At 45.8% G+C, this 11,449-nt stretch overlaps 1 protein-coding gene across 5 annotated transcripts in view; it reads right to left on the bottom strand.

Moving 5' to 3' along the window:
• Positions 1-3,857: 3,857 nt before the first annotated feature.
• LOC134336968 (coiled-coil domain-containing protein 74A-like) overlaps positions 3,858-11,449 on the bottom strand; it is a 79,889-nt gene continuing 72,297 nt past the window's right edge. For 3 of the 5 annotated variants that reach the window (XM_063031700.1, XM_063031701.1, XM_063031703.1), the window contains 2 exons: positions 11,181-11,281; positions 3,858-4,129 (listed from right to left, as the gene is read on the bottom strand). In XM_063031700.1, the coding sequence (XP_062887770.1) occupies positions 3,994-4,129; positions 11,181-11,281 (237 nt within the window). In that variant the 3' untranslated portion in view covers positions 3,858-3,993. The remainder of the gene's footprint in view (positions 4,130-11,180; positions 11,282-11,449) is intronic. The other 2 variants (XM_063031705.1, XM_063031704.1) reach the window with 2 other exon arrangements.

Genomic DNA, 11,449 nt, shown 5'->3' with positions numbered 1-11,449 from the left:
GGCCTTACCAATGCCTTGTACAATTTCAACATTACAACCCAACTCCGATACTCAATGTTCTGATTTATAAAGGCCAGCATACCAAAAGCTTTCTTCACCACCCTATCCACATGAGATTCCATCTTCAGGGAACTATGCACCATTATTCCTAGATCCCTCTGTTCTACTGCATTCTTCAAAGCCCTACCATTTACCATGTATGTCCTATTTTGATTAGTCCAACCAAAATGTAGCACCTCACATTTATCAGCATTAAACTCCATCTGCCATCTTTCAGCCCACTCTTCAAACAGGCCTAAATCTCTCTGCAAGCTTTGAAAACCTACTTCATTATCCACAACTCCACCTATCTTAGTATCATTGCATACTTACTAATCCAATTTACCACACCATCATCCAGATCATTAATATATATGACAAACAACATTGGACCCAGTACAGATCCCTGAGGCACACCAGTAGACACCGGCCTCCAATCTGACAGTTATCCACCACTACTCTCTGGAGTCTCCCATCCAGCCACTATTGAATCTATTTTACTACTTCAATATTAATATCTAACAATTGAACCTTCCTAACCAACCTTCCGTGTGGAATCTTGTCAAAGGCCTTGCTGAAGTCCACATAGACAACATCCACCGCTTTACCCTCGTCAACTTTCCTAGTAACCTCATCAAAAAATTCAATAAGATTTGTCAAACATGACCTTCCACGCACAAATCCATGTTGACTGTTCCTAATCAGACCCTGTCTATCCAGATAATTATATATACCATCTCTAAGAATACTTTCCATCAATTTACCCACCACTGACGTCAACCTCACAGGCCTATAATTGCTAGGTTTACTCTTAGAACCCTTTTTAAACAATGGAACAACATGAGCAATATGCCAATCCTCCCTGTTTCTAATGACATTTGAAATATTTCTGTCAGAGCCCCTGCTATTTCCACACTAACTTCCCTCAAAGTCCTAGGGAATATCCTGTCAGGAACCGGAGACTTATCCACTTCTCTATTCCTTAAAAGCGCCAGTACTTCCTCTTCTTTAATCATCATAGTTTCCATAACTACCTTTCTTGTTTCCCTTACCTCACACAATTCAATATCCTTCTCCTTAGTGAATACCAAAAAAAAGAAATTGTTCAAAATATCCCCCATTCTTTTGGCTCCGCACATATCCGTCCACTCTGATTCTCTAAGGGACCAATTTTATCCCTCACTATCCTTTTGCTATTAATATAACTGTAGAAACCCTTTGGATTTATTTTCACCTTACTTGCCAAAGCAACCACATATCTTCTTTTAGCTTTTCTAATTTCTTTCTTAAGATTTTTTTTACATTCTTTATATTCCTCGAGCACCTCATTTACTCCAAACTGCCTAGATTTATTGTAGATCTCTCTCTTTTTCTGAACCAAGGTTCCAATATCCCTTGAAAACCATGGCTCTCTCAAGCTTCTAACCTTTCCTAACAGGAACATAAAGATTCTGTACCCTCAAAATTTCACCTTTAAATAACCTCCATTTCCCAATACATCCTTCCCATAAAACAAATTGTTCCAATCCACTCCTTGTAAATCCTTTCGCATCTCCTCAAAGTTAGCCTTTCTCCAATCAAAAATCTCAACCCTGGGTCCAGTCCTATCCTTCTCCATAATTATACTGAAACTACTGGTATTGTGATCACTGGACCCGAAGTGCTCCCCAACACATACCTCCGTCACCTGCCCTGTCTCATTCCCTAACAGGAGATCCAACACCCCTTCTCTAGTTGGTACCTCTATGTATTGCTCCAAAAAAACTATCTTGCACACATTTGACAAACTGCAAACCATCCAGCCTTTTTACAGTATGGGCTTCCTGGTCTAGGTGTGGAAAATTAAAATCTCCCACAATCACAACATTGTGCTTACTACAAATATCTGCTATCTCCTTACAAATTTGCTCCTCCAGTTCTTGCTCCCCACTAGGTGGTCTATAATAGACCCCTATAAGCATCACTACACCTTTCCTATTCCTCAATTCCACCCAAATAGCCTCCCTAGACAAGCCCTCTAATCTATCCTGCCAAAGCACCGCGGTAATATTTTCTCTGACAAGCAATGCAACACCTCCCCCTCTTGCCCCTCCGATTCTATCACACCTGAAGCAACGAAATCCAGGAATATTTAGTTGCCAATCACACCCCTCCTGCAGCCACGTTTCACTAATAGCTACAACATCATATTTCCAGATATCAATCCATGCTCTAAGCTCATCCACCTTTCTTACAATGCTCTTAGCATTAAAATAGATACATTTAAGAAACTCTCCACCTCTTACTCTCTGTTTATCCCTAATGGTGCAAACAACTTTGTTATCTTTTTCTTCCTTGTCCCCTACATCTTCGGTCTGAGTGCTCCTGATCTCTGTCCCCAGCCTATCCTCCCTCACACACTGTCGACTAGCTTTCTCTATTTGTGAACTAACCTCCTCTCTCCTAGTCTCTTCAATTTGATTCCCACCCCCCAACCATTCTAGTTTAAAGTCTCCCCAGTAGCCCTCGCAAATCTCCCCACCAGGATATTGGTCCCCCTAGGATTCAAGTGCAACCCGTCCTTTTTGTACAGGTCACACCTGCGCCAGAAGAGGTCCCAATGATCCAGAAACTTGAATCCCTGCCCCCTGCTCCAATCCCTCAGCCACACATTTATCCTCCACCTCACTCTATTCCTGCTCTCATTGTCGCGTGGCACAGGCAGTAATCCTGAGATTACTACCTTTGCAGTCCTTCTTCTCAACTCCCTTCCTAACTCCCTATATTCTTCTTTCAGGACCTCTCCCCTTTTCCAACCTATCTCATTGGTACCTATATGTACCATGACCTCTGACTCCTCACCCCCCCACTTCAGGATATCTTGAACGCGATCAGAAATATCCCGGACCTTGGCACCAGGGAGGGAAACTATCATCCGGGTCTCCTGACTGCGTCCACAGAATCGCCTCTAACCCCCTAACTATCGACTCCCCTATTACTACTGCCCTCCTCTTCCTTTCCCTACCCTTCTGAGCTACAGGGCCAGACTCTGTGCCAGAGGCACGGCCACTGTTGCTTCCCCCAGGTAAGCTGTCCGCCCACAACAGTACTCAAACAGGAGTACTTATTGTCAAGGGGCACAGCCACTGGGCAACTCTCTAGTACCTGACCCTTCCCCTTCCCCCTCCTAACCGTGACCCACTTGTCTGCCTCCCGTGGCCCCGGTGTGACCACCTCCCTGTAACTCCTCTCTATCAACTCCTCACTCTCCCTGACCAGACGAAGGTCATCGAGCTGCGGCTCCAGTTCCCTAACGCGGTCCCTTAGGAGCTGCAGCTCGGCGCACCTGGCGCAGATGTAGACGTCCGGGAGACTGGGAGACTCCAGGACCTCCCACATCCGATACCGAGAACAACAAGCAGCTCTCACACTCATACTGCCCCCTCTCCTCAAATAAGAGGAGAAAATGAATACCAAACCTTCTTCGCCTCGCCCATTTCCACCTAAGCCCGTTGAGCCAAAGCTCTTAAGCCTTCACTCTGCTTCCGGCTCACTCTGCTGCCCGCAAAGCGACGCTGCCCGCTTTATACGGCTGTGTTCCTTTTAAATCTTCCGCGTTTCACTACCCGACGTCACACGCCTGCGCAGTCCTGCCTCTCTTAACTCCGATGAGAAGAAGAAAAAATCAAAATGGCTTCCGCCGCACTCCCGCTCCGATTCTCAGACTTCCTTCTCCGAAGGAAGCCTTTGGGGGTAGGCTGAGATGGGATTTGATGTGGCTGTATGCTCCTGGTCAGCACTAACACACAGAAGGTGGGATGCGGATGTCGTTTAAGAAATGTTTTAATGCATAGTAAAGCAGAATCCCTATGGAATAAACCCACACAGCCAATCCACTGACAGAGCATTGGCCGTGCTCTGAGTTTTCAACAGATATAAATCCAGTGAGCACATATTCCTTTGTGAGCGCCAGTTCTACAGAAGGACTTTGCGGTAATGGCTCTTCCGCACAGCCCGCAGTCGCCGCTGTCGCTCTGCGGCTTGAGTCCCCACCGTCTGTTTCAGGGCAGGGAGAATGACTCTGTCTGCTTTGGTCACCGTGGCTTCATGCCTGCAAAGTGAGGAGATGTGAAACTGGGTGAAACTGGGTGAAACCAGTGCACACTTAACAAGGAGCTCAGGAGTAGCAACTTCTCAGCTCTTCCAGAACATGCCCCCGTCCACGGTGTAGCGGGACGTGCCCCCGTCCACGGTGTAGCGGGACGTGCCCCCGTCCACGGTGTAGCGGGACGTGCCCCCGTCCACGGTGTACCGGGACGTGCCCCCGTCCACGGTGTACCAGACTGAACACAGACACCTCAGCTCCTTTTGAAGTCTTGCTTTGTGAATCATTATCCTGTCACATCCTTCCAACGTGACAGTCTTAGCACCTTGATCTCATGCACTACACGAGGGCAGCTTTTCCTGATCTCAATTACTATATCCACCATGTGTCAGTATCCTACACTCTCTTGCTTTGCCCCCTATACAAATTCCAACAACTTCCTTTTCATTCACAATTCAACAGTGAAAGGAAGTAGCTCCAGGAATAGCAGGTGCTCCCTCTCGTGGAGGGAAGTAGAGCCTCGCAAATCTCACACATCAGTGCAAAGCATGATTATATGTAATGCGGAGAAGATAAACTATTGGCTGACACTGATGTAGCAGCCCAGACTGTGAAGGCTCTGTCAGTCCCTGCACTACGGCTTGTTAGCCAAGGGGCTGTGAGGGAGGTGTTCCAATCCCAGTGCTCGGGACCTTCAGCAGACTTTGTCCAAGGCCAATGAATCATTTGTTAATTCCCAATCTGTGGAATTATTCCAAAAGCATTAAGTTTCTTAATTAATTTATCCTGCTGACTTTAAGTTACCAGATCTATAATAGGCCGTGTCCAGTTAGTTTTTAGACAGGTGTAGCCACTCAGCCCCTCAAGCCATGGTTGGTTTATGCTGGCCTCAATTCCCCACATCCCTCAAATCCTCAATCTTTGAAATATTTATCTACCTCCACCATAAAAACATCCAATAATCTGGTCACCACCACCACTGGGGCAGAGAATTCTGAAGATTGGCCCCTGTGACAGAAGTTATTTCTATTTCCTATTTCAAGCATCAGTGTAGAAGATGATCCTAAATGCATTCTGTAATCTTAGCTCTATTTTGTTAGACCATAACACATAGAAACAGAATGAGGCCATTCAGCCCATTGAGTCTGCTGTGCCATTCTATCATGGCTGATCCTGGATCCCACTCAACTGGTCAGGAAATGATCAACTTCTGTCTTCAATATGCCCACGGACTTGGCCTCCGCTGCAGTCTGTGGAAGAGCATTCCACAGATTCACCACTCTCTGGCTGAAAAAATTCCTCCTTACCTCCGTTCTGAAAGGTCACTCCTCAATTCTGAGGCTGTTCCCTCGAGTTCTGGATACCCCCACCACAGGAAACAAACTCTGTACAGCCACCCTATCTAGTCCTCTCAACATTCAGCAGGTTTCAATGAAATCCCACAACCTCCCCATTCTCCTAAATTCCAGTGAGTACAGGCCCAAGGGTGCTGAATGCTTCTCATAGGTTCCCGGAATCATCCTCGTGAACCTCCTCTGGACCCTCTCCAATGACAACACTTCCTTTCTGAGAGGCCAAGTCCTTCGGCAGAAGTTGATCATTTCCTGATCAGTCCGGGTACAGCCATGGCGGAGTGGTACTCGATGGTAATGGCCTCATTCTGCTCCTATGTCCTATGGTCTAAGAATGTGGCAGCAACAGAGAGAATGTGGAAGTGATTCATCAGGATGTTTCCTGCAATAGAAAGAGACTGGATTGGTATTCTTAGTGGAATGTATGAAGCTGAGGGGTGACCGACAGAAGCTGATAAAATTATAAAGGGCATAATTTATTCTGACCGATAGAATCTTTTTCAGTGGGTAGAGATTCCTTCCCTTTAAGGCAATAGGTTTGGAACGAGAGGTGAGGTGAGGAGCATACATTGAAAGAAGATCTGAGGGGCAGGTTTTTTAGGTCAGGTGGTGAGTATTTGGAACAAGGTGGTGACAGATATATTGACAACATTAGGACTGCTACTTGAATAGGAAATTCAGAGGGGTTAGGATTAGTGTAGACAGAGATCAGGGCCAGCATGGACAAGGTGGGCGAAACAGCAGTCAACCCAAGAGTCAAGAGACATCCCCAATCTTCCTTAGCTCTACCCAAACAGCTTTCCCAGTTGGACGCCACTGTTCTGTCGAGGATAGCAGATATGTCCAACCTGTAGTGAACTTACAGTTTTATCGCCGGCCCTTTCAAAGGCACTTGGGGCAATTGTACAATTTCCTGTTCCCTGGGAGGGGAAAATTCACAAAGTTAAACTGTGCCTTGGAACATTGCACACATCTCAACAGCACTGCACACCAGCAACCCCTCACTGGAGGGCAGGAGAGCATTTTTTTGGCGTACACATCATGTGACACTACCAACTGGGATCAAAACAGGCACTGCTGGAAACACTCAGCGGGTCAGGCAGCATCTGTGGAGAGAGAGAAAGAGCCTACGGCTCAGGTCTAGGACTTTCATCAAAACAAAAGCTATTTTTAAGTAGCAGAGGGAAAGCATGTGGAGGTAGGAATGATGGTCTGGACTAAAGAAGGATTTATGATAAGAAATCACAAAGAGAGCTTGCTTCTAGTCAGCTACCTGATGGATTAGTGAGGGAAAACTGTAGGATAAATGCCAGAGCTATTGCTGAGATGTGAAAGCAGAAGAGGAATGTTGGAAATATCTAGCTGATCAGCAGCATCTGTGGAGAAAGAAAAGCTGAAGTAGTGTCACAGACTTTCAGCTTTCTCCTGGTTTCAAGAACTGTATTTAACACCTTGTAGGACCAAAAGACCATAAGACATAGGAACAGAATTAGGCCCTCTGGCCCATTGAGTCTGATCTGCCGTTCAATCATGGCTGATCGTTTTTCCTTCTCCTCTTCAACCCCAGTTCCCGGCCTTCTCCCCATAACCTTTGATGCCATGTCCAATCAAGAACCTATCAATCTCTGCCTTCAATACACCCAACGACCTGGCCTCCACAGCTGCACGTGGTAACGAATTCCACAAATTCACCATCCTTTTGTCACGGTCCCGACCGTTAACTCCCCATTTTCTCCTAATTTCCTTTGATGGCGACACACCTGGTTTTCATCAAGACCTGCAGCATAAGAACCCCGGCTTTGCACCCACTAGTTGCCAGATCATTGGTTTTACCAGTGTGGTAATTAATGTTTCCCGGCCGCTTAGGATTTGTGTCCTATGTCTTGCCTCAGTACCGAGATTTACCTGTGAAACTCAGTCTCTCCGTGTCAGGATAAGTTTTCTAAGTTCTACTCCAGTTCCAAGGTTTACCTGTGAAACTCAGGGTCTCCATGTCAAGATAACATAGAACATAGAACAGTACAGCACAGTACAGGCCCTTCGGCCCACAATGTTGTGCTGACTCTCAAACCCTGCCTCCCATATAACCCCCCACCTTAACTTTCTGAATAAGCCTACCGTGTGGAACCTTGTCAAATGCCTTACTAAAATCCATATAGATCACATCCACTGCACTACCCTCATCTATATGCCTGGTCACCTCCTCAAAGAACTCTATCAGGCTTGTTAGACACGATCTGCCCTTCACAAAGCCATGCTGACTGTCCCTGATCAGACCATGATTCTCTAAATGCCTATAGATCCTATCTCTAAGAATCTTTTCCAACAGCTTTCCCACCACAGACGTAAGGCTCACTGGTCTATAATTACCCGGACTATCCCTACTACCTTTTTTGAACAAGGGAACAACATTTGCCTCCCTCCAATCCTCCGGTACCATTCCCGTGGACAACGAGGACATAAAGATCCTAGCCAGAGGCTCAGCAATCTCTTCTCTCGCCTCGTGGAGCAGCCTGGGGAATATTCCGTCAGGCCCCGGGGACCTATCTGTCCTAATGTATTTTAACAACTCCAACACCTCCTCCCCCTTAATATCAGCATGCTCCAGAACATCAACCATCTTTTAAATTTTAATTTTCCAATTTTTTAATGGCTCTGGGTCTGTACTCGCTGGAATTCATAAGGATGAGGGGGATCATATTGAAACCTTTCGAATGTTGAAAGGTCTAATCAGAGTAGATGTGGAAAGGATGGGAGAGTCTAGGACAAGAGAGCATAGCCTTAGGATAGAGGGGCGTCCTTTCAAGCAGATGCGGAGGAATTTCTTTAGCTAAAGGTGTTGCAACGAACGAGGCGAACCCAAACGCAGGACACAGGCACGGAGATTGAGTTAGGATGCTTACGCGGGCGTGAGCGTTGAACGGCAAACAGGAGGGAGTGCGGGAAAGAAGGAGCCAGGCAGAACTTATCTTGACATGGAGCGTAGAAAGGAAAGCGGCTGACAAAAATCTTCTTAGCACGGAGAGACGGAGTTACACAGGTAAACCTCGGTGCTGAGGTAGAAATTAGAAAACTTAGTTTGGCCAGGTGGATTCAGAATTGGCTTGCCTGCAGAAGGCAGAGGGTGGTGGTGGAGGGAGTACATTCAGATTGGAGGATTGTGACTTGTGGTGTCCCACAAGGATCTGTTCTGGGACCTCTACTTTCGTGGTTTTTATTAACAACCTGGATGTTGGGGTAGAAGGGTGGGTTATCAAGTTTGCAGACGACACAAAGTTTGGTGGTTTTGTAGGTATTGTAGAGGATTGTCAAAGATTGCAGAGAGACATTGATAGGATGCAGAAGTGGGCTGAGAAGTGACAGATAGAGTTCAACCTGGAGAAGTGTGAGGTGGTACACTTTGGAAGGACAAACTCCAAGGCAGAGTACAAAGTAAATGGCAGGATACTTGGTAGTGTGGAGGAGCAGAGGGATCTCGGGGTACATGTCCACAGATCCCTGAAAGTTGCCTCACAGGTGGATAGGGTAGTTAAGAAAGCTTATGGGGTGTTAGCTTTCATAAGTCGAGGGATAGAGTTTAAGAGTCGCGATGTAATGATGCAGCTCTATAAAACTCTGGTTAGGTCACACTTAGAGTACTGTGTCCAGTTCTGGTTGCCTCACTGTAGGAAGGATGTGGAAGCATTGGAAAGGGTACAGAGGAGATCTACCAGGATGCTGCCTGGTTTAGAGAGTATGCATTATGATCAGAGATTAAGGGAGCTAGGGCTTTACTCTTTGGAGAGAAGGAGGATGAGAGGAGACATGATAGAGGTGTGCAAGATAATAACAGGAATAGATAGAGTGGATAGCCAGTGCCTCTTCCCCAGGGCACCACTGCTCAATACAAGGGGACATGGCTTTAAGGTAAGGGATGGGAAATTCAAGGGGGATATTAGAGGAAGGTTTTTTTACTCAGAGAGTGGTTGGTGCGTGGAATGCACTACCTGAGTCAGTGGTGGAGGCAGATACACTAGTGAAGTTTAAGAGACTACTAGACAGGTATATGGAGGAATCTAAGGTGGGGGCTTATATGGGAGGCAGGGTTTGAGGGTCAGCACAACATTGTGGGCTGAAGGGCCTGTACTGTGCTGTACTATTCTATGTTCTATGTTCTAAATGTTCCTTGTATGATAACCCTTTCAGTCCTGGATTCATCCTTTCTAACCTCCTCTGGACCCTCTCCAATGACAGCACATCTTTCCTAAGATGAGGGGCCCAAAACTGTTCACAATACTCAAGGTGAGGCCACACAAGTGCCTTATAAAGCCTCAGCATCACATCCCTGCTCTTGTATTCGGGACCTCTTGAAATGAAGCCTTTGCCTTCCTCACCACTGACTTGACCTGCAAGTTAACCTTTAGGGTGTTCTGCACAAGGACTTCCAAGTCACTTTGCATCTCAGATTTTTGGATTTTCTCCAAAATAGCCTGCACATTTATTTCCCTGCCTCCCCTTTATCTATCCTACTTGTAATCTTTTCAAAAAATTCCAGTAGGTTCGTCAGGCAAGATTTTCTCTGAAGGAAACCATGCTGACTTTGTACTATCTTGTCCTGTGTCACCAAGTACTCCATAAACTCATCCTTAACAATTGATTCTAACATCTTCCCAACCACTGAGGTCAGGCTAACTGGTCTATAATTTCCTTTCTGATATCTTCCTCCTTTCTTAAAGAGTGCAGTAACATTTGCAATTTTCCAGTCCTCTGGCACCATGCCAGAGTCCAACGATTTTTGACAGATCATTTCTAACGCCACCACAATCTCTAACGCTGCCTCTTTCAGAACCCTAGGGTGCAGTTCATCTGGTCCGGGTGACTTATGTACCTTTAGGTCTTCCAGCTTTTTGAGCACCTTCTCCCTTGTAACAGTAACTGCACCCACTTCTCTTCCTTCACACACTACAACATCTGACACACTGCTAGTGTCGTCCACTGTGAAGACTGATGCAAAATACTCATTTAATTCATCAGCCATCTCCTTGTCCCCGTTATTATTTCTGCTTGATTTTCTAGCAGTCCTATATCCACTCTCATTTCTCTTATTTTTAACAAACTTGAAAAAACTTTTTCTATCCAGTTTGATATTATTTGCTAGCTTGCTTTCATATTTCATCTTTTTCCTTCTAATGATCTTTTTAGTTGCTCTCTATAGGTGTTTAATAACTTCCCAATCCCTTATCTTTCCACTCATTTTTGCTTTGTTGTATGCCCTTTGTTTGCTTTTACAGTAGCTTTGACTTCCCTTGTCAGCCCTGGATGCACTATTTTACCATTTGAGTACGTCTTCATTTGTGGAATACCTTCCTCATTTTCCCCAGAAATCCACGCCATTGCTGCTCTGCTGGTATGCTGGCAACCAGGCAGTTCTGTAAACATTGGAATCACTATGGAAACTCTGTCAGTGATGTTCCCTTTCCCTATCGACCCCTCTCCCGCACCGTTTCAACTATTTAAACAATGTCTTTCTACTTTGTCAGCTTTTTCCCAATCCTGGCCCGAAACGTCAACGGTACTCTTTTCCATGGATGCTGCCTGGCCTGCTGGGTTCCTGCAGCATGTCGTGTGTGGAACATAGACTGTACATTGATTGATGTTGTTTCCTTCAGCCCTTCTCAGACTAAGAATAATCAGAAAACTTCCCGTGAGACGCGATAAACACTCACTGACTCAGCTCAGCTAGGTAGGCCTTTGCGAGGAGGTAGGCATCCAGAGTCCATTTGTTGGAGCATAACATATCCTTTAAACTCGTCTTCAGACGTAGGAGCTACAAGAGACCAGAGGATACCTGTCATACAATCACTGCAGTACAGTGTGAAAGGCCGCCTTGTGCTTATTCATTCACAACTCGTGTCTTCCAGTGGACAGCACTTGTAACCCAGTGGGTAGGGCCTAACGTCACTTTTCGATATTGGAAATGGGTTAGTGAGGCGAT

Source organism: Mobula hypostoma, chromosome 23, assembly GCF_963921235.1.
Source record: "Mobula hypostoma chromosome 23, sMobHyp1.1, whole genome shotgun sequence".
NCBI lineage: Eukaryota > Metazoa > Chordata > Chondrichthyes > Myliobatiformes > Myliobatidae > Mobula > Mobula hypostoma.
Note: the sequence above shows the minus strand (reverse complement) of the source record. Positions and strands in the feature narration are given on the sequence as shown.